This window comes from Dermochelys coriacea, chromosome 20 (assembly GCF_009764565.3).
Source record: "Dermochelys coriacea isolate rDerCor1 chromosome 20, rDerCor1.pri.v4, whole genome shotgun sequence".
Lineage (NCBI taxonomy): Eukaryota > Metazoa > Chordata > Testudines > Dermochelyidae > Dermochelys > Dermochelys coriacea.
Window position 1 is genome coordinate 10,381,444 of NC_050087.2, and position 27,314 is coordinate 10,408,757.

At 57.0% G+C, this 27,314-nt stretch overlaps 1 protein-coding gene across 2 annotated transcripts; it reads right to left on the reverse strand.

Moving 5' to 3' along the window:
* Positions 1 to 1,297: 1,297 nt before the first annotated feature.
* On the reverse strand, positions 1,298 to 26,207 carry TESPA1 (thymocyte expressed, positive selection associated 1). 2 transcript variants are annotated; one of them, XM_038378743.2, is made up of 11 exons: positions 26,061 to 26,207; positions 15,499 to 15,705; positions 14,745 to 14,787; positions 11,784 to 11,833; positions 11,347 to 11,400; positions 10,743 to 10,779; positions 10,199 to 10,297; positions 8,135 to 8,343; positions 6,049 to 7,268; positions 4,447 to 4,531; positions 1,298 to 2,016 (listed from the first exon to the last, which is right to left on the reverse strand). In XM_038378743.2, the coding sequence occupies exons 2-11, from the start codon at positions 15,662 to 15,664 to the stop codon at positions 1,859 to 1,861; spliced, it is 2,121 nt and encodes a 706-aa protein (XP_038234671.1). In that variant the 5' UTR covers positions 15,665 to 15,705; positions 26,061 to 26,207; the 3' UTR covers positions 1,298 to 1,858. The 2 variants fall into 2 exon arrangements, with proteins under 2 accessions (XP_038234671.1, XP_038234670.1); XM_038378742.2 differs by having other exon boundaries at positions 10,199 to 10,300.
* Positions 26,208 to 27,314: the final 1,107 nt, after the last annotated feature.

A 27,314-nucleotide genomic window follows, 5' to 3' on the forward strand; every position in this document is an offset into this window, starting at 1 on the left:
TCACCCTGGCAAGGCCATCGCTGTGCCTCAAGGGTTACTGAACTCACTGGCGAACCAGGGGCTAGGGGAAGAAGGACGATTTTCTGCTGTTTTGGGGAAAAGTTCTGAGTATACTTTTCTTTTTTAAACACCAGAGAGCTGCCCCTCCTCCTCGCCCCAGGATCACCCTGGCTGACTGGTGGGTGGGTACCCCTGCCACCAGACCTTGCACCATTGGGTCACCATAGCTGTCCACCTGCCCCCAGGTTCACCTTTGTGAGTGGATGCCCCTCCAGTCTGGGTCATCCTAGATTCCTAGTGGGTGCCCCCTGCTCCATGCCATGGTTTGGCCTGGTGGGTGCCCCTGCTCCATGCCCTGGGTCATCCTAGATCCCTGGTGGGTGCCCCTCACTCCATGCCATGGTTTGGCCTGGTGAGTGCCCCTGCTCCATGCCCTGGGTCGAGGGTTGCTCCGGCTGCCTAGTAGGTGCCTCCACTCCATGCCCTGGATTGCCCTTGTGTCTGGTGGGTGCCCCCTGCTCCATGCCCTGGGTAAAGGGTTGCTCTGGCTGCCTAGTGGGTGCCCCTGCTTCAGGCCCTGGATTGCCCTGGTGTCTGGTGGGTGCCCCCGCTCCATGCCCTGGGTCGAGGGTTGCTCTGGCTGTCTAGTGGGTGCCACCGCTCCATGCCCTGGATTGCCCTGGTGTCTGGTGGGTGCCCCCTGCTCCATGCCCTGGCTTGCCCTGGCTGCATGGTGGGTGCCCCCCACTCCAAGCCCTAGATTGCCCTGGCTGCCTAGTGAGTGCCCCCGCTCCATGCCCTGGGTCATCCTAGATCCCTGGTGGGTGCCCCTCACTCCATGCCATGGTTTGGCCTGGTGGGTGCCCCTGCTCCATGCCCTGGGTCAAGGGTTGCTCTGGCTGCCTAGTGGGTGCCCCCGCTCCATGCCCTCGATTGCCCTGGTGTCTGGTGGGTGCCCCCTGCTCCATGTTCTAGTTCGAGGGTTGCTCTGGCTGCCTAGTGGGTGCCTCCACTCCATGCCCTGGATTGCCCTGGTGTCTGGTGGGTGCCCCCTGCTCCATGCCCTGGCTTGCCCTGGCTGCCTGGTGGGTGCCCCCCACTCCAAGCCCTGGATCGCCCTGGCTGCCTAGTGAGTGCCCCCGCTCCATGCCCTGGGTCATCCTAGATCCCTGGTGGGTGCCCCTCACTCCATGCCATGGTTTGGCCTGGTGGGTGCCCCTGCTCCATGCCCTGGGTCGAGGGTTGCTCTGGCTGCCTAGTGGGTGCCCCCGCTCCATGCCCTCGATTGCCCTGGTGTCTGGTGGGTGCCCCCAGCTCCATGTTCTAGTTCGAGGGTTGCTCTGGCTGCCTAGTGGGTGCCCCCGCTCCATGCCCTGGATTGCCCTGGTGTCTGGTAGGTGCCCCCTGCTCCATGCCCTGGGTCAGGGGTTGCCCTGGCTGCCTGGTGGGTTTCCCCTGCTCCATGCCCTGGGTCGAGGGTTGCTCTGGCTGCCTGGTGAGTTCCCCCTGCTCCATGCCCTGGGTCAGGGGTTGCCCTGGCTGCCTGGTGGGTTCCCCCTGCTCCATGCCCTGGGTCGGGGGTTGCCCTGGCTGCCTGGTGCTTTCTGGATTTGAGGTACAATTCCGCTGTTTCCAGGCCCCGCTCTCTGCTCCCCCCCCCCCCCGCCACGGAATGCAGGGGATGTAGCATTTCCCAGGCCCAGGAAGCTGTGATCCCACTGCCCCAGGGATCATGCCCGGACCCTGTCGTGGCTCATGAAGGGGCTTGGGACAGGCTGTGTGGAAGGAGGGCATGGCCTGGAGACAGCAGGCATCTTCCTCCTGCTCAGATGAGTTCTCTCAGCCAGGGAATCCTGACCTACACAGCCTGCCCTGTGCCACAGGGGCCCCCCATTGGCCTGCCGAGCTCGGAGCAGGCTGTGTCACAAAGCTGGGTGGTGGGCGTTGAGTTGGGTGCCGGCTCCTCCACAAAACCACTGCTGTCAGAATGTGCACTGTGGGCATGGAGTATGAAACCTAAAGCCAAAGGAAACAAAGACTGAGACTGGGCACCTCTTTTTGGGGCATACCTCAAAACCACAGCCCTCTGCGCACTCCACACCAGCAAGGCTGTGGGCGACTTGCAGGGCTAGGGACTGTGTGAGGGGCTGGGAGTTGTGTGTGGGGCTGGGGGAGGTGTGCGTGGCTGTATGCAGGGCTGTGGGCTGTGGGAGGAGCTGAGGGCTGTATGCAGGACTGCATGAGGGGCTGGGGGCCGTATGCAGGGCTGGGGGCTGTGTTCAGGGCTGTGTGCAAGGCTGGGGGCTGGATGCAGGGTTGTGGGGAGCCACATGCAGGGCTGAGGACCATGTGCAGGGCTGGGGGCTGTGTTCAGGGCTGTGTGCAGGGCTGGAGGCTGGGTGCGGGGCTTGGTGGGAGTCGTGCACTCTGGGAGCCGTGTGCAAGGCTGGGTGCAGGGCTGGGTGAAGGATAGGGTTACCAGGCATCCGGTTTTCGACTGGAACGCCCAGTCGAAAAGGGACCCTGGTGGCTCTGGCCAGCGGCCTTTAAAAGTCCGGCGCAGCGAGGGCCCGGGGCTAAGGCAGGCTCCCTGCCTGCCCTAGCTCCACGTGGCTCCCAGAAGCAGCCACCAGGTCCAGGCAGCTCCTTGGCACATGGGCTGCCAGGGAGGCGCTGCACACTGCCCCCGCCCCGAGTGGCGGCTCCACAGCTCCTAGGGGCTGTAGGGACCTGGCGGCTGCTTCCTGGGAGCTGAGGTAAGTGCTGCCGAGACCCCGCACCCCAGATCCTCTCCCACACCCCAACCCTCTGCCCCAGCCCGGAATCCCCTCCCGCACCCAAACTCCCTCCTGGAGCCTGCACCCCAACCCCATGCCCCAGCCCTGAGCCCCCTCCTACATCCCAAACCCCTCATCCTGGCCCCACCCCAGAGCCCACACCCCCAGCCAGAGCCCGCACTCCCTCCAGCACTCTGAACCCCTCAGCCCCAGCCCAGAACCCCCTCTTGCACCCCAAACCACTCTTCCCTGGCTCCACCCCAGAACCTGCACCCCCCAACCAGTCCTCAACCCCCCCACCACACCCCAACCTCCTGCCCCAGCCTGGAGCCCTCTCCTGCACCCCGAACCCCTCACTTCTGGCCCCACTCTAGAGCCCACACCCACAGCCCATACCTCCCTGCACCCCAATCCCCTGCCCCATAGAGGGTAGTGGAGAGTGAACAACAGAGGGAGAGGGGATGGAGTGAGCGGGGCAGGGCGTCAGAGAAGGGGCGGGGCTGGGGCAGGACCTCGAGGAAGGGGCAGTGGGCTCCTTTTTTTGTTCGGTTTTGTGCCATTAGAAAGTTGGCAGCCCTAGCTGAGCGGCAGGGGGCTGCATGCGGGGCTTGGGGCCATGTGCAGGGCTGGTAGCTGTATGCAGGGCTGTGTGCAGGGGGCTGGGTGCGGGGCTGGGGCCCACCTGCAGGCCTGTGTGCAGGGCTGAGAGCTGGGGGCAGGTCCGGGGGCAGGGCTGAGAGCAGAGGGCTGGGGGCAGGGCTGCGTGTAGGGCTGGGGGCAGGGCTGTGTAGGGGCTGGGGGCCATGTGCAGGCCTGTGTGCAGGACTGAGGGCTGGGGGCAGGGCGGAGAGCTCGGGACAAGGCTGAGAGCTGGGGGAAGGGCTGTGTGAGGTGCTGGGGGCCACGTGCAGGGCTGAACGTCGTGTGCAGGGGGCTCGGTGCGAGGCCGCGTATGGGGCTGACTCTCCCACAGGCTGGGCCCACTCTGCTGCCCAGGGCGCTCCCCGTCTGGCACCCAGTCTGGCCGAGACGCGCTCTCCAGGGTCAGCTGGGCTCTTATAGGTTCACCGATTCTAAGGCCAGAAGGGCCCATTGTGATCATCTCGCCTGACCTCCTGTGTCACACAGACCAGAGACCTGCCCCCAAAACAATCCCTAGGGCAGAGCTTTGAGAAAAACATCCAAGCTGGACTTAAAAATTGCCAGTGATGGAGACCCCACCAGTACCCTTGGGAAGTTCTTCTGGTAGTTAATTCCCCTCACTGAAAAATGTACAGCACCTTACTCCCAGTCTGAATTTGCCTGGCTTCAACTTCCAGCTGCTGGATCACGTTCGACCTTTCTCAGCTTCCCCTGTCTGGTGCGGCTCTGACCCCCTGTGCTCACCCCCCCACCTCCCAGACTCCCTGGTTCTGTGGGGCACAAGGGGCGTGTATCGGGGTGCAAGATTCCAGGACACAGAGTACAGAACCCACAGGCTCCAAATGGGGCTGGAGGGGCTGAGCTTTATCCAGAGCCAGGCCCGGCCCATCCCACAGGCAGGCAGCTCCATAGAGGCTCCCTGCCCCCAAGATATCGCCACTGCCCCTCCCCTCAGACCCCAGTGCCCCAAACCATCCCCCTGCGGTCCCCGTGCATGGCTCAAGCCAGAGCCAAGGAGCCTACTTACGCCTCCGGTGTCTCGTCAAGGCGGGTGCGGGCAGCCAGCCTGCTGCCTTGGGGGTGCCATCCTCATCCTCGCTGGTGCTTTGCACCTGAAAGCAAGAGACCGCACACTGGGTGACAGTGCAGGCATGGCCCTGGAGGGAGGGGGGCAGACTCAGGGGCCAGCAGCAGGGGGCCACTGGCACTGTGTGTGTGAGTGAGAGAGACTAGTGCCCCCTGCTGGAGAGAATGAGACCCGTGTGCACAGCCCTGACTTTTGTTTTTGCTGGTGGGTGCTCCTCTCCGACCCTCGCTCCGCTCTGTGCAAGTGGCGAGTGTGGCCTCGGGGGGAAGAGGCCGAGTGGGGGCAGAGGCTGGAGCACAGGCAGGGCCTGGGGGTAAGAGGCCAAGAGGGGACAGGGTCTCAGGGTGGAGCGCAAGCAGAGGTCACGGTCCAGGAGCCAGGGCCCACAAAAGATTAATCCAGCCCTGCAGGTGCTGAGCAGCCCCATTTTTCTCGGTGGGTGCTTGAGCCCCGGAACACTCACGGAGTAGCACCTATGCCAGCATGTGTGTGCGTGCGCAGGTGCGCGCCAGGTGGAGGATGCTAAGGATGCAATAGCCTGGGTACTCAGTGAAGGGGCAGGGATGGGCAGCAGCTGCCCTGCCGCGAAGGGGCTCTGTCAAAATGGTGTTGGACGGACTCATTGCACCAGCTCGTGCTTCAAAGAGACACGAAAAAAGAAAAGGAGGACTTGTGGCACCTTAGAGACTAACAAATTTATTTGAGCATAAGCTTTTGTGAGCTACAGCTCACTTCATCGGATGCATTCAGTGGGTGAGCTGTAGCTCACGAAAGCTTATGCTCAAATAAATTTGTTAGTCTCTAAGGTACCACAAGTCCTCCTTTTCTTTTTGCAAATACAGACTAACACGGCTGCTACTCTGAAAAGAGACACGAGTGTGTGTCACTGCCTCTGTTCCACCTGCAGCTTCCTCCCCAACTGCTGGAGGAGGCTGAACCCATCATCCTCGGCTCCCTCCCCTCCTGGGACCAGCTTCATTTAAAGCTTTCGATCTTTCAAACCCAAACAGCCTGGATCATTGTTAGCATTTCAGGGACATTTGCTGCACTGGAGCAAGTCATCCTTGACTGTGTCAGGTCGTCCCACTCATTGTCTAGCAGGCTACCACTCCTGTGATTCCGGCTCCTTGAACTCTCACTGCACCCAACCAACAGAAAGGGTCAGATCGTGTCCCCGAGCCCCACCCAGGCAGCTTCCTGCATGTGGCCCACAGCTGCCCTGCAGTGGATCTGTCCCAGGCAGCTGGTGCATCCCATGCTCTGTGACCAGGCGAGGGCATGGCCAGCTGTCCCTATGAGGCACTGGCCTAGTCAGACTCCCTGCTGTGGGAACTGAGTGCTGCGTGCGGGAGCTGGAGGAGGTGGGGAGGTACAGGTGCACCGGGCCAGGAGCAGGGCCATTGAGGCGTGCATGCAGTGAAGGGATGCAGTGCCCATGGCTCTCTACAGGGCACTCCCTACAGGTGGAGGGCGGAACTTCCTCCCCCGCCCCCCCAAAGGGCTCAGTGATTAGGCTCAGGGCATCCCCATGTCTATACCTACCTCCTCCATTTCAAAAGAATCATCCTCCTGGAGGGGCAGCGTTGGTGCCCAGCAAGGCCCATGGAGCATGGAGCCCCTGCCTGCCACCCACGAAGCAGGAACCTCCCCCAGGGAGTGCAATGCTGGCCCTGGGGCTTTGGTGTCCTGCTCCTGGGGATGTGTCACGTTCTGGGAGCCACACGCATAGGAGCTCCCTCTGTGCGGTGAGTGTCCTTTGCCTTTGGGCCTCAGCTCCTCTGGGCACATGAGAGCTTCTCTGTAGGCCTCCAGCCCATCCTTCCCTGGAGACCCCCCCGGGTGGGGCAGCCAGGCTACGCAGGAGCCTGCATTATCCGTACTCAGGGCCCTGGACAAGTCTAAGGCAAACCCAGCCTCACTTCTGAGCCCCTCTCTGGGCTCCGGACGGAACCATGTTGTCCCGACAGTGCCCAGGGCTTTGGTGGCCATGAAGTGTGTCCCAGGAGATGGTGCAGCAGTGCCTCCAACATAAGAACTCTCCTCATCAGACCCTGCTCCCCCTGAGGGGCAGGACGCGTCCATGGAGAACTCCCATTTGGAAGGAACCATATCCACAGGGGCTTTTCCAGGGCCTTTTTTCTCCTGGTGGCCTGGACTACCCACTCCCTCTGCACACACCCCGACTGTGCCAGCAGGTAGCCCCTGCGGGGCCCATTGCAGCCTTGGCAGGGCTGGCACTGTGTGGAGCTCTCCTTTCCCTCCTAGAGGCGTGGGGGCTGCCTCGCCTCCATGGCAGAGATGCCCTGAAACATGCCCTGCCAGATCTGGTGACAGTGGCTCTTGGAAGGAGCTCTCCACTCTATGCTGGCACTGGAATGTCCCCGTGGGCATCTCACGGGGTACCCCTTCCATGTCCTCTATGTCTATTTGGTCAAATCGGAACCGCTCTTCCCTCGCCCTCTCCAGCACCTCCTGCACCACCCTGCCCAGGATGCTCCTCCGGCGGCTGGGTACGGCTCTCCGCGGGGACTCGGCTCTGGGTGACATGTATAGGCACATCTTGGAGATGGCTTTCTTCAGACGGTCCACGGGAGACTTAACCTCGGCCTTCGCGGGCACGACGCAGAAGTTGGGGATTTCTGGGCAGGCCCAGAAAATCTGGGCTGGCGAGATCTTCTGCAGGGGGGTCTTGGAGACGTAGGAATAGAGGCAGAAGAAGGCGTCTGCTGTCGCAGCCAGTGCCTCCACCTGCTGGAATCGACCTGGCAGCATGGAAAGGAGAGAGAGGAAGGTCAGCAGACACTTGGCAGAGATCGGGAATGTTCAGAGCCAAGCAGAAGTTACAGAGCCAGAGGCAGGAGTCCCTGGGGGCAATCTCTCGCCCGGGCCATGCCCAAGACCGGACTAGGTGGTCAGAATAGTCCCTGCTGGCCTAGATGCCTGTGGATCTATTAGCAAGGTTGCTGTGGGGAGCTGCTGAGTGGAACCCGACTGTAGTAGCCAGGCTCTTCTGATCGCCCGTTCAGTATTGGTTGAAGAGGGTTGCGGGGGGAGGGGGAGAGAAACACAACTCCCCAAGTATCAGAGGGTCTCCATGCGCTTCACTACAGTGGATCTCGTTCTGCCCAGCTCATAAGTGGGGAAACTGAGGCACTAGAGGGGAAGTGACTTGCCCAAGGCTGCTCAGAGTGGGATGAGTTGGGAATAGAACCCAGGAGTCCTGACTTCTAATGGCCTGCTCTTACCCCACACCATCCACTGCCACGACCCGTCACAACACCTCATTTCCCCACTGGCACATCCCATCTCCACCCCAGCCCAGCTCTACTCCCAGCCAGCCCATGCCTCTGCTCCAAGCACCAGTCACTGAGACGGTGCAGCGACTGAGATGGGAACCTTCCTCTGGCACCACGGGTATGAATCCCTTGAGTGCAGTGACTGGCCAGTAAGCTGGGCTTGGCTAGGCAGGGTGGCAGGGCTCAGAGCCTGTCCCAGCCTTGGGCACAGTTCATGGCCTCTTACTCCTGACTGCAGGTTTATCGGCCAGGCTACTTTAACCCGCCGCTATCCAGGCTCCTCTGGAGTGCCCAGGCATTCCTATGGGAATGGAAACCCCAGCAACACCTACTGGCCAGGGTCAGACAGGGATCCTCCATCTCCAGGCGCTGCACCTGGGCCTTCAGAAAGAGCTGGAAATCGATGCCTTTGGCTTGGGAAGGAGCCGAGAAGAACCGGGCCGGGATCCGGGCTGTGGCCTGAGGCTCGTCCTGCACGAAGCCCAAGTTGTAGAGAATCTCCTCAGCGTCCTCCTGGCACCGCTCCAGGATCTCAGAGACGCTGCAGAGAGAGAGACATGGTGCGCTGAAACAAGGGTGATGGGGCTCGATCACCCCTCCCACCGGGGCAGCAGTCAGATCAGTGGGAAACCCCACACACCAACCCCACTGGCATAACCCATCCCCATGGCATTTCCCCACTGCCATGCCCATCCTCACCACCAGGTCCCAGCCACCAGGTCCCCAGGGCCACGACCATTCACACACACCATCCCCAACAGCATCCCCCATCCCCACACCCCATCTCCACACACAGTCCCCACCAGCATACCCCATCCCCACTGACATGCCCCATCTGCACACACCGTCCCCACCAGCATATCCCATCCCCACCAACATACCCCATCCACACACACCATCCCCACCAGCATAAGCATCCCCAAACCCCATCCGCACACACCGACCCCACCAGCATACCCCATCCCCACACTCCATCCGCACTCCCCATCCGCACACCCCATGCCCACCAGCATGAGCCATCCCCACATCCCATCTGCACACACCGACCCCACCAGCATACCCCATCCCCACAACCCCTCCCCACACCCCAACCCCCCCAGCATAACCCATCCCCACACCCCATCCTCACACACCATCCCCACCAGTATACCCCATCCCCACACACCGTCCCCACCAGCATACCCCATCCGTACACACCATCCCCACCAGCATACCCCATCCCCACACCCCATCCGCACACACCGATCCCACACCCCATCCACACACACTGTCCCCATCAGCATACCCCATCCCCACACCCTGTCCGCACACACACCGTCCCCACCAGTATACCCCATCCCCACACCCCATCTGCACACACCGACCCCACACCCCATCCGCACACACCGTCCCCACCAGCATACCCCATCGCCACACCCCATCCCAACACCCCATCCGCACACACTGTCCCCACCAGCATACCCCATCCCCACACCCCATCTGCACACACCGACCCCACCAGCATAACCCATCCCCACCGACATGCCCCATCCACACACACCGTCCCCACACACCGACCCCACCAGCATAACCCATCCCCAAACCCCATCCGCACACACCGATCCCACCAGCATACCCCATTCCCACCAGCATACTCCATCCCCACCGACATGCCCCATCCGCACATACCGTCCCCACCAGCATAAGTCATCCCCACACCCCATCCGCACACACCGACTCCACTAGCATAACGCATCCCCACACCCCATCCGCACACACCATTCCCACCAGCATAACCCATCCCCACACCCCATCTGCACACACCGACCCCACCAGCATAACCCATCCCCACATCCCATCTGCACACACCATCCCCACCACCACCACTCCCTATATTCTGTTCCCAAACACTCCCTGTAGACATGAGCCATCCCCAAATACCATCCCCACCGCTACCCCTCATGCCCCATCCCACGCACCGTCCCCCACCACACACCATCCCCACTGCCACACCTCATTCCCATACCCCCACCACACACCATCCCCACACACTGTCTTCCACACCACACCTCATCCCCATGCCCCATACCCCCCCTCACCCATTTCCTACCTACCCTGGGCCTTCCTTTCCAAGTGCCCTGGCTGAGGCCAGTGGGTCTCAGGTTGGAGGCTGTTGGGTTGGGGTGGGAGATATTCCAAGGAATTTGCTGCTGCTCTACGGACACCAAAGGGGAATGCTTGGCTGTGGCTGAAGGACCCCCAAGAGATCCAGCTTGGCTGCAGCTGAGAGTCCCCCCACCCAAGGCGCTGGGACTGGCTGCAGCTGCCTCACCAGAGCTGAAGGTCAGATGGACTTGCTGCCCTTGGAAGTACCAACCAATCCCTGGGGTCCTGTCCTGAGGTCTTCGGGGTCCTACCTGGAGGTGGTCTTGTTGGTGCCACCAGAGATGGCACTGGATGCCATGCTTTGCCCAAGGTGGGGGTACCGGCCTGGCCAGGGCTTCTCCAGAAGTGTCCTGCTGCAGGAGAGAAGGCAGGGGAGGGTCAAAAACAGTTACGAGTAGCGTGGCCTTGCCGGGGTCATGCCCAGGCAGTGTCCTGGTCACCATCCCCTGGGCAGTAATACCCGTGTGCCAGATCCTGCCCTATATCACCCCAGGGATCAGGCCCTGCGACTGGGTATGAGGCCCAAAGACATGGTGCAGGGCCTGATCTGGGGGAGCGTTTCAAGAGGGCTGCTGGGAGCGAGGCCTGCAGGTGCGGGGTGGCCACTCAGGGCATGCTCCTGCCCAGGTATGGGCTGGCAGGTGGAGATGAGGTGTGAGGGGGCAGACAGCCTTGGTGCAGGACCTGTAGGGCCCTGTGAGTGCACAAGGGCCTATGCTCAGGGCTGGCTGGGGTCGGGGGAGCCTGAGCTCAGAGTCCTCTGGGGGCGTGGGGGGTGGGATTCAAGTCTCTCACCTGCCCGCGGCTTTGTCATTCCCAGGTAACAACAGAGCTGGAAGAGCGAGGAGAAGCAATGGTGAGTAACATAGGGTGTCTCCAAATCCCAGCTTGGCACCCCCAGCACCCCCATCCCCTGTGGCTCCCCTTGCCTTGGGCACCCAGAGGCAGGCCTCACGTGGGGCACTGGGGAGAGTGAGTCAGCACCGTGTCCTTGGTCCAGAACCAGCTGCCCTTGCCAAGGTTCTGGGGCCCAGGCTGGTCAGGGTGTTTACAAGACGCTGTACAGGGTGGCTGGGTCTGACATGCTGGACCGGGGGCAATGGGGGATTAACCTGCTGAGGGAGGGAAAAGGGATCTGAGCACATCCGTCCTCCCTCCCACAAGCCCCCTCCCCCACACGAGACAGGGGATTCGGGCTCAGCTCATCTCAAGTGCCTGGTCTCCTCCCCCTGGAGGTGGCAGGGAAATCACACGCTTGCTGGGTTCAGGGCTGTGCAGCCCCATGGTGGCTGACACTGGTGAGAGCAGATGTGAACTGTCCCAAACCAGGGGTGACTTCGGCCCCACTCCCTGCTGTCGAGGGAACCGTCTGGGAGCTGACATCCATCACGGCTGGTACCTTCTGCTCCCAGTGTCAAGTCATCCTCAAAGCTGGTCCCGTTACTACTGCATCCTGCAAGAGAGCAATGGCTGAGCAGATCCCCGGGAGCTGGGCCAGCAAGCCCCGGGCTGGGCAGGGCACTCACTGAGAGCAAAGGGGGTCCTGGTTCTGGGAGTGCTCAGAGCACCCAGGGCTGGGCATCTTGGTTCATGGACTGTCCCCTGCCCCGTGATGAGTGGGGCTCGCCGACCATAGGCTGGTCCCTGCACAGGGTCATGATTGGTAACATGCAGCGACCTGCACAGGGGCTCTGCTCCCTCCACCCTGGCTAGGCCTGCAGTTCCCTCCCCCGGGACCATTCCCTCTCAGCTCCTCTCAGCTCCATAGCTCAAACCAGCTCCAACTGCCAGCTCCTGACACCAGGAAGGGGCCGAGAACAGGGGAGAGCAACCTACCATAGGGAGCAGGCAGGCCAGGCTCCTCAGGCAGGACCTCCATGGATGCCCTGAGCCAGAGAGAAGAGCCCATTAGCAGCTATTTTGTCATTGTTATTTCAAGTGTCACGGTCTCCCCAGTACCCCTGAGCCCCTTGCAGACTGAGGGGGTCTCTCCCTACTGCCTCCAATGCAACTTCTTACCCCTATAACTCCGCTGCCCCCCCTCTACCCCCAGAGAGAGTAAAAGGCATCCAGCCCCATGGAAAAAGGGAGTGATGTGCAATGGGTGTGTGGGGAGGGACACAGTGGGGGTGGGGAAGGGTGTGATGGGGACAAGGATGGGGGTAGAGAAGCATGTGAGGGGAGGGCTGGGATGGGTGTGGGGAAGGGGGCAAGATGGGTTTGAGGGGAGGGCTGGAATGGGATGGATGTGAGGAGGTGGGGAAGGGCTGGGATGGGGTTGGATGTGGGGATGGGGGGTGGGGAAGACTGGGATGGGGTGGGGACGGGTGTGAGGGTTTGGGGATGAGTGTGAGGGGCATGCTGGGATGGGGTGGGAGGGGGCAGGGATGGGGATGATGATGGGGTGAGGGTGGTTGGGATGGGGGTGAGGGGAGGGCTGAGATGGGAGTAGGGATCATAGAATCATAGAATATCAGGGTTGGAAGAGACTTCAGGAGGTCATCTAGACCAACCCCCTGCTCAAAGCAGGATCAACCCCAAATAAATCATGGGATGGTGGTATGGGGTGGGGATTGGTGTGAGGGGAGAGCTGGATGGGGGTAGGGATGGGGGCAGGGATGAAGGGTGATCACTAGCAGCCAGCATGGATTTACCAAGAACAAATCATGCCAAACCAGCATGATTTCCTTCTTTGTCAGGAATGCATCCGATGAAGTGAGCTGTAGCTCACGAAAGCTTATGCTCTAATAAATTTGTTAGTCTCTAAGGTGCCACAAGTACTCCTTTTCTTTTTGCGAATACAGACTAACACGGCTGCTACTCTGAAACCTTCTTTGTCAGGGTAACTGATTTGGTGGATGGGGGAATACAGTGGACATAATATACCTGGACTTTAGCAAGGATTTTGACAAAATCCCACATGACATTCTGATAAGTAAGCTGGAGAACTGCGGGCTCGGCAGAACTACCATTAGGTGGATACATAATTGGTTAAACAACCGCAAACAAAGAAAAGCTATTAATGGAATGATGTCAGATTGGAAGGATGTCCCAAGTGGGGTTACACAGGGATCTGTGTTGGGTCCAGTGTTATTTAAAATCTTTATTCATGACATGGATCATGGGTGGTGGGTGACCCACGGGTATAGGGAGGCTAGCCCACGTCCCATCCTGCCTCTTCCACCCCCCTTCCCCTGCCGAAGCCCAGAGGCCCCCTCCCCCACGGCCGCTAGCCCCTCACCCCGAGCCCCTGGCTGCCCAAGTGCTGGGTGGTTGGGCAGGTGGCGTGCACCCCCCCAACCCCGGAGCACCGGGTGGCACAGCCCCAGCCACCCCAAGCCCCACCCAGCAGACTTCCCAGAAGAGGAGGCAGCCTGCCTGGGCTCGGGCAACTAGCGTCAAGCAGGAGGGGGCCTTGGGACTGAGTCACGTGAGGTTGTTTGGGGAGGCACAGCCTTCCCCAGCCTATGCTATGCATTGCCCATGACCTGGATGTTGGTATAGAGAGCATACTGATCAAATTTGCAGATGACACAAAGCTGCGCAGGGGAGTGCCAACACTTCAGAGGATAGAGCTAAAATTCAAAGAGATCTTGATACATTGGAAAACTGGGCTATAGACGACAAACTGAAATTCAACAAAGACAAATGTGAGGTGCTACACTTAGGGAAGAAAAACCAAACGCACAAATACGGAATTGGGGGATAACTGGCTTGGCAGCAGCACTGCTGAGAAGGATCTGGGAGTTGTGGTGGATCACAACCTCAACATGACTCAGCAATGTGCTGCTGTTGCAAAAAAAGCAAATGCAATTTTGGGTTGCATTAACAGAGGCATAGCATCCAAGTCACGGGAGGTGATAGTACCGCTCTACTTGGCGGCTGGTGAGGCCTCATGTGGCGTACTGTGTCCAATTTTGGTCACCATTGTATAAAAAGGATGGAGAGACACCGGAAAAGATCCAGAGGGGAGCAACAAAGATGATCGAAGGGTGGAATGCCGACCATATGAGCAAAGGCTGAAGCTACTGGATATGTTTAATTTGGAAAAGAGATGATTAAGAGAGGAATCGTAGAATATCAGGGTTTGAAGAGCCCTCAGGAGGTATCTAGTCCAACCCCCTGCTCAAAGCAGGACCAACCTCAACTAAATCATCCTAGGGCTTTGTCAAACTGGGCCTTAAAAACCTCTAAGGATGAAGTTTCCACCACCTCCCCAAGTAACCCATTCCAATGCTTCACCACCCTCCTAGTGAAATAGTGGTTCCTAATATTCAACCTAGACCTCTCCCACTGCTACTTGAGACTATTGCTTCTTGTTCTGTCATCTGCAACTACTGAGAACAGCCGAGCTCCATCCTCTTTGGAACCCCCATTCAAGTAGTGCAATCTTCAGATACTTGAAAGGTTGCCATAAAAAAGATGGAGAAAAGTTGTTCTCTCTTGCCACAGAGGGCAGGACAAGAGGCAATGGATTTAAACTACAGCACAGCAGATATAGATTTAATTTCAGGAAAAACTTCCTAACTGTAATCACAGTAGGACCATGGAACAGACTGCCCTGCGAGGTTGTGGAAGCTTCTTCATTGAAGGTTTTCAAAAGGAGGCTGGACAGCCATCTGTCTGGGATGGTTTAGAAAACAAATCCTGCATCTTGACAGGCGGTTAGATTAGCTGACCCTTGCGGTCCCGTCTAACCTTATGGTTCTATGATTCTATCACACACACACACACAGCGGTGGTAGCAGTCACACACACACAGACACACTCTTACACACAGAGGGCAGCTGGACTCACCCACAATTCTGCAGCCAAGTCTCAATCTTGCTGGAGGGGCTTCCTGTTGGAAATACAAAAGTCCATGAGATAAACCAGGGAGAACCCTTCCCCTCCCACTTCCCAGCCCCACACTCCCACTCTACACTTCTCTGTGCCAATCGCCCCATGACCTCTCCAGGCCAATCCCAGAACAGCATGCTCATTGGGATGAGCAGGGTGGGTGCACCAGCCTGGGGATCTCAGTGGGTTTCCCTGGGAAATGGGCCCTGCACTGGCTGGGAGCTTCACATCTCAGGCTGAGCACTGAGCCTCTTCCTCCTGTAGACAGAGGGTGCAGGGCCAAGAGGGAAGGTACAATCACGGCCCTAGCCACTCTGCAAGGAGAGGTCTCAGCCCCAGGAACAGGGCAGGGGTTGGGATTGGGGGCTGTGGCGTCAGGAATGAGCTGTTAAGGTCAGGGATGCAGCCATAAGGCTGGGCACAAGGTCCGGAATGGGGTCATCAGGGTCAGGAGCAGGGTCATTTGATGGAAATTTTTACCAGTTACTGGAACTTTTTCAGGGATGTTTTTGCAGCTCTGAAAAAGGGACCGGGGGGAGGGGGGCAGGTGTTGTTCTACCCAGTGCTCAGAGCGAACGAGAGCGGACACAGTCCAAGTCCCACCGTGCACACCAGCCCCTTGGGAAGCACAGCACAGGAGTTAAAGGAAGAACCTGTTCCCCCCCCAAAACACACACTCCACCCCTGCCCACTTCCCCAGCTGCTCTCCCACCTTCGAAGAAGACATCGTCTAGATGTGGTGGCTGCAGCCCGGACACATCCTGCACGGCCACGGCTGCTTCCTCCTCCAGCACAGTGGTACGCCAGCACCGGCTCTGCCGGACCCACGCTCTGCGCTTCTCCCAGGATGAGGGGCTCAGTACTGATGCAGCCTCCATGGCTTGCAGGGCCACAGGACTTTCTGGGCAGAGCCAAGACCCTGAAAGAAACCAACAGTCAGTTACTGCATCCACGTCTGAGCTGAGCCACACCTCCTGTGGTCTCTGCTGACAGGGCACAGCCGGGGGTCGCCTTCTGCAGTCCACCAGGGAAGCCATGCCTCCCATGGGCTCCCAGGGCCCAGAACCTCTCCCTTTCCCCAGAGCCCAGAACTGCTCCCGTTACCAGCACCCAGAACTGCTTCCATTCCCAGTGCCCAGAATCTCTCCCATTCCCAGCGCCTGCAACTGCTCCTGTTCCCAGCTCCCAGAACCTCTCCTGTTCCCAGTGCCTGGAACCTCTCCCGTTCCGAGCACCCAGAACCTCTCCCATTCCCCAGCACCTGGAACCTTTCCCATTCCCAGCGCCTGCAACCATTCCTGTTCCCAGCTTCCAGAACCTCTCCCGTTCCCAGCACCTGGAACCTCTCCCGTTCCCATTGCCCGGAATCTCTCCAATTCCCAGTGCCTGCAACCACTCCCAGTCCCAGCTCCTGGATCCTCTCCCATTCCCAGTGTGGCATTACGCTCCATATTCTTCATAGTAATATTATTATGATATGATTACGGCATAACTATGATGTGTTTGGTCATGTAAGATATCATTGGAAAGGTTATGATTTACCGAATGTGATTACCCTTTTTATATGCATATATCATTTTGGTATCTGAAGGTAGGACTATTGTGTATGTATCTATTACAAATGTGTGTACACCTGGGAAATGCTCACTAGGCAGAATGCAATGAGCTTAGATGGCTGGCTGGGAAGGGCCATTAGGAAGAACAATAGGTCTTAGAAGATGCTAACCTCCCACCAGGGAGCCTTCCTGAGGATGCTACAAACAGCCTCTGACACATGGCTGCTATGGCCCTACAGAGACATGTGACCAAGTTGCCTGGTACTGGATTCCATCATAGAATACCAGTGTTTTTCCACTGAAAGGCACGGGAACTAAAGTTGGAGACAAAGGGTTCCCGCCATATGCAACAGCTATTTAAGGCAGCAGAGTGACATCATCGTGGTTCTTCACGGACTTCCTGCCCAAAGGACACTCTTGGAAACATCTGAGGAACAGGGACTGAACTGGGGGAGAAGGGCTGAACCTACGCTAGAGGGATTTCTAGCCTGTGAAAGAAATACCTGGGGGTTTAAGCTGCAAGCAAGTGCAGCTTTCCCTCAAGAATCTCTGCAAACTGCCTAAACCAACCATTAGGGTGAGAATTTGGTATTCATATCCAATTTCTTTAGTATATTAAGCTTAGATTGCATTTTTGCTTTATTTGCTAGGTGATCTGCTTTGATCTGTGAGCTATCCCTTATAATCGCTTAAAATCGATCTTTTGTCGTTAATAAATTTATTTTTGCTTTGTCTAAAACCAGTGTGTGTGCAAGTCATTACTTGGGGCAGAAAGCTGTGTATATCCCTCTCCACATTGAGGGAGGGGGCAAATTTTATGACCTTATGCTGTACAGTTCACTGTGCAGCGCAAGATAGTATAATTTTGGGTTTACCCTTCAAAGTGGTGTGCACTTGAGTAACTGGGCAGTTCCTTAGCTGAGCCTTCCCATGCCGAGCTGATCTCAGCATCTGTGTGTACCTGCAGCTGAGTGTGTCCCTACCTGTATGTGCACGGGAGGGGGCTTGAGGACCTGTCACAGCAGTACAGTGTAAAGGGAGCCCAGGCTGGTGGGTCAGGAGGGCTCAGTACTACCCCAGTTCCAGGTGGCACCCCAGGGAGAACTGGTCACACCCAGCACCCAGAACCACTCCCATTCCCAGCACCCGGAACCTCTCCCATTCCCAACACCCAGAATCTCTCGCATTACCAGTACCCAGAACCGCTCTGGTTCCCAGTACCTGGAACCGCTCCCATTCCCAGCACTTGGAACCTCTCCCATTCCCCAGTGCCCAGAACCACTCCCATTCCCAGAACTGAGAAAGTTAAGAGTGAGTTGATCAGAGTCTGTAAGTACCTAAATGGGGAACAAATATTTCCGAATGGACTTTTCTATCTAGCGATGAAAGGACTATAAGGTGGATAGACCTTTAAGATGGATAAAGGTCTGTAGGGTGGAAAGGTCTATAAGGTGGATAGAAAGCTGGCTAGATTGTCAGGCTCAACAGGTAGTGATCAATGGCTCAATGTCTAATTGGCAGCCGGTATCAAGCGGCGTGCCCCAGAGGTCGGTCCTGGGGCCAGTTTTGTTCAATATCTTTATTAATGATCTGGATGATGGGATTAATTGCACCCTCAGCAAGTTCGCAGATAACACTAAACTGGGGGGGAGAGGTAGATACGCTGGAGGATAGAGTTAGGGTTCAGAGTGACCTAGACAAATTGGAGGATTGGGCCAAAACAAATCTGATGAGGTTCAACAAGGACAAGTGCAGAGTCCTGCACTTAGGACAGAAGAATCCCATGCACCGCTACAGGCTGGGGACCGACTGGCTAAGCAGCAGTTCTGTAGAAAAGGACCTGGGGATTACAATGGATGAGAATCTGGATATGAGTCAGCAGTGTGCCCTTGTTGCCAAGAAGGCCAATGGCATATTGGGCTGTATTAGGAGGAGCATTGCCAGCAGATCGAGGGAAGTGATTATTCCCCTCTATTCGGCACTGGTGAGGCCACACCCGGAGTATTGTATCCAGTTTTGATCCCCCCACTACAGAAAGGATGTGGACAAATTGGAGAGAGTCCAGCGGAGGGCAATGAAAATGATTAGGGGGCTGGGGCACATGACTTACAAGGAGAGGCTGAGGGAACTGGGGTTATTTAGTCTGCAGAAGAGAAGATTGAGGGGGGATTTGATAGCAGCCTTCAACTATCTGAAAGGGGGTTCCAAAGAGGATGGAGCTTGGCTGTTCTCAGTAGTGGCAGATGACAAAATAAGAAGTAATGGTCTCAAGTTGCAGTGGGGGAGGTCTAGGTTGGATATTAGGAAACACTATTTCACTAGGAGAGTGGTGATGCACTGGAATGGGTTTCCTAGGGAGGTGGTGGAATCTCCATCCTTAGAAGTTTTCAAGGCCCATCTTAACAAAGCCCTGGCTGAGATGATTTAGTTGGGGATTAGGTCCTGCTTTGAGTAGGGGGTTGGACTAGATGACCTCCTGAGGTCCTTTCCAACCCTGATATTCTATGATTCTGTGATTCTAACATGATTCAGTGCTGAAAGTTGAAGCTAAACAAATTCAGACTGGGAATAAGGGTAATTAACCACTGGAACAGTTTACCAAGGGCCATGGTATATTCTCCCTCACTAGCAATTTTAGACTGGATTTAACTTATGCTCTAGTTCAAACAGAAACTGTTTGGGGCAGGTCTCTGGCCTATGTGACACAGGAAGTCTGACTCAATGATCACAGTGGGCCCTTCTGACCTTGGAATCTATGACTGTATGAATTGCTGCCCTTCCCAGCGCCCAGCATGATTCCCAAGGTGTGTCTATATGGGAAGAGGGATGTGTTCTGAACTCGAATTAGCCAGCACAGGACACCTAGCAGTGAAGACAGGGCAACTTGGCTTTAACTCAAGTGAGGCACGTTTGCCAGGGGATCTTTTTTTAAGCTTTTGTTCATTTCTTCATGGGCTCTGTGGGCTCCTTCCCTCTCACCCGCAGTTTATGACATCTGTGAGCAGGTGGGCGGGATGAGCCCTGATTTTGACATGTCAGAAATTCCAGGAAATTGGGGCCCTGACATGCAGTTCTGCTGTGCAGCCAGATTGCTGGGGTTACTGTCAGGCACCGTGGCCTGGCAGCACAAAGCACATTGTCTGGGGCAATGCAGATCAGAGTCCTGGATGCTGCACAAAAGAGCGGGGCCCTGGCTGTCTGCAGTGAGCGGATCCAGCTCCGGGACAAGTGAAGAACCCAGAGTCTGGCTGGCGAGGAAACACTGAGGAACCTTATCTTCTCTGAGTTCTTCCCAGCAACAATGACCAGATTCCCATCACTGACCCCCCAGCCCAGCACACAGGGCTCCGAGCAGTTCCATCAGCAATGGCCCAGCTGGCAGCTCCAGCTCCCGCTCTCATCAACAGAGCTAAGGGTGGGAACCCTAGGCTGAGATAGCAGGGCTGTGGGTCAGGACTGAGGGGCATTGACAGAGCCTGTTTGTGGGGACCCTGGAGCTGGAGCACTGAGCAATCTGAGGGTCACATTCTATTGCCATGGCCCAACCCGGGTAATTGGGCTGGGCATTGGGGAGGTGCCACCCCAGGCTGCAGAGTTCCCAGAGGTGCTATTACAGCCTATATTGTGCCCAGTCCGGGGTAGAAAAAGGGAAGGTGTGAACCCTCATCCTCTCCCTGCTCCATCCCTCTGCCCCCGTGTGCTGCTCCACAGGGAGTCCATACAGAATGGGGCACTGTTCCATGCAAAGGGTACACTCCCTACCCCTCATCCCTCCACTGCCACAGCCTGTCCTTGCCCTGGCTGGTTCTCCAGCCAGCGAGAACATACCTCTGTGAAGGGGAATGATCTGTTAGGATATGACAGAAATTCCAGGAAATTGGGGCCTGCCCAGGCATGCGGCTCTGCTGTGCAGCCAGATAGCTGGGGTACTGGCAGGCAGCACCTCAGCCTGGCAGCAGCAGCACTGTGGCCTGGTAGGCAAAGCACAGGCTGCGGCGCCTCTGCGCAATGCAGCTCAGAGTCCTGGGTGCTGCACAGGAAAAGCAGGGCCCAGGCTGGCTGCAGCAAGCAGATCCAACTCCAGGACAAATGAAGAATAAATGGTCAGTTTTCAGACTGGAGAGAGGTAAATAGTGGTGTCCCCCAGGGATCTGTAGTGGGACCAGTGCTGTTCAACATACTCATCAATGATCTGGAAAAAGGGGTAAATGGTGAAGTGGCAAAATTTGCAGATGATACAGAACTACTCAAGATAGTTAAGTCCAAAGCTGACTGGGAAGAGCTACAAGGGGATCTCGTTAAACTGGGTGACTGGGCAACAAAATGACAGATCAAATTCAATGTTGATAAATGCAAAGTAATGAACATTGGAAAACATAATCCCAACTATACATATAAAATGATGGATCTAAATTGGCTGTTCCCACTCAAGAAAGAGATCTTGGAGTCATTGTGGATGCTTCTCTGAAATGTGCAGTGGCAGTCAAAAAAGTGAACAGAATGTTAGGAAGTATTAGGAAAGGGATAGATAATAAGACAGTAAATATCATAATGCCACCATATAAATCCTTGGTACCCTTGAACAGTGAATCATGGTACATCTTGAATAGTGTGTGCAGTTCTGCTCATCCCATCTTTAAAAAGTTATATTAGACATGGAAAAGGTACTGAGGAGGGCAACAAAAATAATTAGGGGTATGGAACAGCTTCCGTATGAGGAGAAATTTAAAAAGACTGGGACTGTTCAACTCAGAAAAGACACAAATACAGGGGGATGTGACAGAAGTCTATAAGATCACGAATGGCGCGGAGAAAGTGACTAGGGAAGTGTTATTTACCCTTTCACATAACATGAGAACCAGGGTCACCCAATGAAATTATTAGGCAGCAGATTTAAAACAAACATAAGGAAATATTTCTCCACACAACATACAGTCAACCTGTGGAACTCATTGCCAGGGGATGTTCTGAAGGCCAACAGTATAACTGGGTTCAAAAAAGAAAGAGATACGGTCATGGAGGATAGATCCATCAATGGCTGTTAGCCAAGATGGTCAGGGATGCAACCTTATGCTCTGGGGAGCCTTAAACCTCTGAGATAATTGCCCTATTCTTTCATTCCTTCTGAAGCATCTGGCACCAGCCACTGTCGGAAGATGGGATACTGGGTTAGATGGACCATTGGTCTGACTCAGTATGGCTGTTCTTATGTTCTTATGTCCTCCCCACACATATACACAAGGGCAGTGGGGGGTGTGGCCTGTGATAATCCCACCCAATCACTGAGTGGAAAATTGCGGCCCCCTCCTGCAGTATGACAGCTGGGCAGGCACCAGGTGTCCAGGCAAGGGAGGCAAGCGACTCACCCTCCATCAGCTTAGCTTAGGGATTCCTGCACCACCAGCAGCTACCGAAACCACCGCCCACTCCCTGCAGCCGGGAGGATATCATAGACTCTGCATAGCTAAATCACATGAACAACAGCCCTGGGGCCCATGGCCTCCCCTTCCAGGCCATCCATCTTGTGCTAGCCCAGACCAGGAGTCATGAGCATCTGAGAGTGGCTCAAGGCCTATGTAAGACAAGCTGGGAGGGTCTCAGCCCAGTTCCCTAAGTTGCCTTCTCTGCTAGGCTGGTGTGAGGCACCCTGCCAGGAGCTAGAGGGGGAGCTCTCTTCACCATCCCCCTGCTGAGGGCAAACAGATCTCAGCCCTGCGGTGGAGCAAGCAGTGCGCAGCGAGACATTCACTGAGAAACTAGAAGCAGCAACCTCCCCGTACCTCCATGGTCCACATGGGAGAATTACCAGGGCCAGTCAGTCAGAGAGACAAAGTTCACTGTACCATCAGGGCCAATGCTCCCACCCCACCCCACTGAATGTGTGGCCATGCCCCAATCACAGCCAAGGGGCCGCTTAGGGCAGCGCTCGGGCCCCAACATGCCCTGCACCATACCTTCCAATGCCGGGATTTGGGTTTAGCTCTCATGACTCCTGCCACAGTGAGATCTGGAGGGGGGTCTGCCTGAGGGACAAGCAAGATACCTGTGTTTGGAGATACCCTCCACCCCCCTACGATTGGGTTGATGCTGAAGAGCTTGAGGTCACCACAGGCAGCAACAGGCTGTGGCATGTGACTGCAAGAAAGCACTTCAGAAATATCTGATTTCTTCTAACACTGAATAAGGAACTCTTCTAGAGTTCTCCCTATCACTCCATCTCTGCTTCCACTGCCATCTTCTCCAGCCTCCCTGTGCACTCACGGAGGGTGCACAAACCCGCATGCGTTTCCTGAACACCCATGCAAGTGGGATTGTGTCAGTGCAAATATTGGCTGCATGGGGAAGTGCTATGAATCCTCCTGCAAATTGATCTTCTCTTCGGGGGAGTGTCTGGGGCTGAAGTGCCTGCGTGACCATCTTATGGAGAAGACTTGTCACATGACTGAGGAGGTGCCAGTTGCCCAGCTCAGCCAGCACATCACAAACAGCCCCTGCTCAGAGCAGCACCAAGGAGAGTCTGCAGGAGCCACTGGGAAATTATTCATAGATCCCCAGAATGGGCCATTAGACCCTCTAGTCTGATTCCTAGATAGCTCAGGGCAGAGAATGTCACCTAGTCCCTCTGTGCTGCTGAGCCCACTAACTTGGGTTTGCCTAACACCTCTTCCAGAGAAAGGCTACAGTCCACATTGGAAGAGACCAAGAGAGGAGACTCCAGCCCTTCCCTTGGGAGTCTGTCCTAATGGTGTCATTCGGGAAGGGGAAACGCTTTGAATAGCTGGCAAGCTGTCACCACCTTCCATCCAAGACTCCAGCCCCCAGCAGTCAGAGCCTCAGGGTGCTGTGTGACCCCTTGCTGAGCCTGGACCCCCAGCTGCCCTCAGTATAATGCTGCCTTTCACCTCCAGCTTGCTGTGAAACTCTGCCTCTCCTCTCTGGCTCTGGGTTACCCTACCTCAGGGCTAGGTTACCCTAACTCGCTGGATCTGATTGATTGGAGGCTGATTGATGTGCAGGCTCCAGCTGGTGCTGCAAAAGTAGGGTGACCATGAGTCCTGTTTTGGCCGGGACAGTCCCTTTTTTAAGCCCTGTCCCGGTCGTCCCAACTTTTTTGGAAAAACTGGGCATTTGTGTGATCGTCTGTTGGGAAGAGCAAATGGGACAAATGTCCAGTTTGGGCAAAAAAGGGGAATGCGACCCCTAGCGGGGCGCAGAGGAACTTGAGGGGGGCAGCGGCAATGCCAGCTCCGCATGGGAGAGAGGGCTCAGGAGAGCGGCTTGGGCCCCGTGGATGGCAGGAGGCTCGGGCCTCCCTGCATGTGGGGAGAAGAGAGGCAGGCCTTGGGCTGTCCATGCGCGGGCGGGTAGCTGGGGGCCTGGGCTGCCTCGCGCACAGGGGAGAGAGGGGGGCCTAAGGCTGGTCCCAGGGGTGGGGAGAGAGGACCTCAGACCAGCCCTCTGTGGGCGGGAGGCAGGGAGGGCTCAGGCTGGCCCCATGCCGGGTCCCATTTTCCCTTTAGGAAAATATGGTCACACTAAGCATGTGGCTGCCCGCCTTCTCCATGGCTCAGGCCTCTGGGAGCATATCAGGCCTGTGCTCAGGTCCCTCCACTGGCTCCAGCTCCCTGTGCTGGTTTAAAGCTTTGGTACAAATCAGCACAGCAGCTAATGGGTCAAGCCCCAGATACATCAGAGATCGAATTTCGATCTGTGACCCACCGCAACAGCTACGCTCCCCTGGGACGGTGCAGATCACAGAGTCCAGGGGGAGTGCAGGAGAGCTGGGGACCCCGCATTCCCAGTCAGGGGGGTCTGGCTGTGGGACGCGACCCCAGAGATCAGGAGAATCCGGTGTCTGACCACCACCAGGAAACATCGCAAGACCTTCCTCTTTGAGAAAGCCTCTCTACCATGAGAATGACAGCCATACACTGACCCCATTTCTACCTGCAAACCCCAGCACTGGCCCGCCTTCTCCCCGCAGACCCTGACCCCCCTTCAATCCTTAGACCCCGGCACTGAGCCCCCTTTCTATCCCCCAAACCCAGACACTGACCCCCCTTCCCCCCAGACCCTGACCCCCCTTCTATCCCTAGACCCCAGCACTGAGCCTCCTTCTCCCCCCAGATCCTGACCCCCCTTCAATCCCCAGACCCCAGCATTGAGTCCCCTTCTCCTCCCAGACCCTGACCCTGACCCCTTCATTCCCCAGGCCCCAGCACTCACCCCCCTTCTATCCACTAAACACTGACACAGACCCCCCCACTTCTATCCCTTAAAACCTGTCACTGATCCCCCGTACCCATCCCTCACCCTGCCCTCTCCCTCCAAAATGGAAATCTTAAAGAAAAGAAAAGGACCCGAAGCAGACCCTGGCCCCTCCCTGACACAGAGTCAAACTTTTGGCCTCTGCAGGCAGAGCTAGCAGAGGCTGCACAGCCCACTGCAGTGACGCCGGCACCTGCCAGGCTGCCCTTGTGCTGGCTTTGCTCTGTTGCAGCTGGGCAGCGTGCTGGGGTTGGCATCTCCAAGAGAGTAGGGCTCCCGAGGCACGGTACCAAAGCCACAGGGGTCATTGGGCATATCCTGCCCCCTCCCAGGCACTGCCATGGCTGGGCCAGCCCCCATGCTGCCACATGCTGCAGAGTCCATGGGATGAGGCCGCCCCAGGCCCCAGCCCTGGCTCCTGGGCAATGAGGAGAATGCTGGGAAGCTGCGAGTCTGATGGCCCATGGCGCCGTGGGGAAGGGCACACGCAGTACACAAGCCAGCCGCTCACCCCAGTGCCACAATGGCAGCTGCAGCCACACTGGAAGCTGCAGCCCCGCCCACCAACGAAACAGACCGGGGCCGACCTGCCCCCAAGTCTCCCACAACAGGCTGGGAGACAGCAGCCACAGACCCTGCCGACAGAGAAGCAAAGGGCCATGAATGCTTCAGCATGGATATGCCAGCTTTACTTGGGTGATTCCCTCTGGGCCTCCCTGCCCCCACCCTGCCCCTACAGCCTGCCCCTGCCCTCCTCACCCTGTTCTCACCCCCTTCCCTCCCCACTCCCAACCCTGTCCCCCACCCTGCCCCTACTGCGTGCCTCTGCCCCCTGCCCTCCCCACTCCCCACCCTAGCCCCTCCCACTGCCCTGCTCCCTGCCCGCCCCACCCCTCACTCCTCACCCTGCCCCCTACTGCTTGTCTCTGCCTTATCCACCCTACCCCCTGCCCCCACCCCCTGCCCTGACCACCACCCTCTGCCCTCCCCATTCCCAACCCTGCCCCCCACCCTGGCCCCTACTGCCTGCCCCCCTCATCCCCACCACCTGCCTTGCCCCCGACTCCTAGCCCTGACCCTGCCTTCCCCACCTCCCTTCCCTACCTCCCCTACCTCCCATCCCCTGCCATCCCCACTTTTAACTCTTCCTCCTGCCCTCCCTTCTGCTTCTACCTGTCTCCACTCCCCATCTCACCCTCTGAAACAAAGCCACAAGAGGGTAATTTCCCTTTGTTTCATGTACACTGTCCTGCCCACCATACAGCCCCTCCAACACCATCCTTCTGGGTCCCTCTTTCACCTCCCATCCTCACCCTCTTCCTCTCCGGCCGTGCCCCCTCTTTGCCGGCGCACCTGCAAACCCTGCCCTGCGGAGCGCTTGCCCAGCATGCTCTCAGAACGGGTGCCCAGAGCAAGGGGTTTTGGCTGCTCAGCAGGGTCTGTCACTCACCGGGGCTGGGGGGTGCCAGCGTGACCCTTGTCACTGGCTGACCAGCGGATCGCCGTCTAGCTCTGGAGAGGGACCATCAGTCGTGGTGTCCCGTCACAGCACTGAGGCACCACGGCCCACGCATGCATCTGTCGTCAGCAGGGAGGGAGGAAGCTGATCTGTTTTTAAGAGGAAATTTAAAAAAATCAACAACGAAACCTCAAACGTTGACCCACATCCGCTGCCTAGACGGGAAAACATAATGATCCGCCAACGCAGGAGGGGGCGGCTAATAATAGTACACAGCCCTGATATAGCCCTCTGTCATCGCCCGTCCAGAGAGGGGAAATTGAGGCACAGGGAGGGGAAAGGAGGGCCAGAGATGCAGATAGAACCCACTGTCTTGGCTCTGGGCTCTAGCGCCATAAGGCTCAACCAAAATTACTCCTTTGGTTACTCATGCTCTGCAAGGTGCTGTCCATTCAGTGACTGAGCACACTGGTCAAAGGCTCCTTTATCCCTGATCCTAGCAAGGTAGGCCACAATTATCACTGGGGGAAACTGAGGCATGGAGACAGGAGAGTCACATAGCAGATTGGTGGCCCGGCTGGCAGTCAAATCCAGCTCTCCAAATTCCGAGTTCCATGTTTTCAAGGTGATCTGCCCAGTGGGGGGGAAAGTGAGTTTGTCCCAATATTCTGCTGTCTGTGATGGAAACAGGTAGGAGAAGCTGGAATAAAGACTTTGCAAATCCCATGGGCAAACAGGGCTGGGATCTTAGTGTCAAGCAATGCAAACAACCCCAGCTGGCAGTTAGAGCACCTACAGCTGATCTCCTGGGCCTGGCACTTGACTCCTGTCACAATGTTTCACAAGGGGGTTTGAAATGCTGGCACATGCCCATTTGTGGACAGCAAAGTGTTTTACAGAAACCTGCTGGGGTGCTGGAACAATGTGTATTGTGGGGGTACTGAGAGCCATTGAACCAAACTGCAAACCCTGTATATGATGGAAACCACTTCAAGCCAGGGGGTACAGCAGCGCCCCCAACACCCCTAGTTCCAGCACCTATGAAAACCTATCGATTTAGATAAATCTTTCCTTAGAACACATTTTCAAAATCTGCCTGGCCTCCTGTCAGCACCTCCACCCTGCTTCTCAGCATCCCATGAGGGCTGGCCAGGACTGGGGAACCCAGGCCTTCCCGACTGCTGGGCCAGCTGGCTCCCTGGGCAGTCTGACTCCCACAGCCTGAAGAACCAGCTGCCCCAAGTG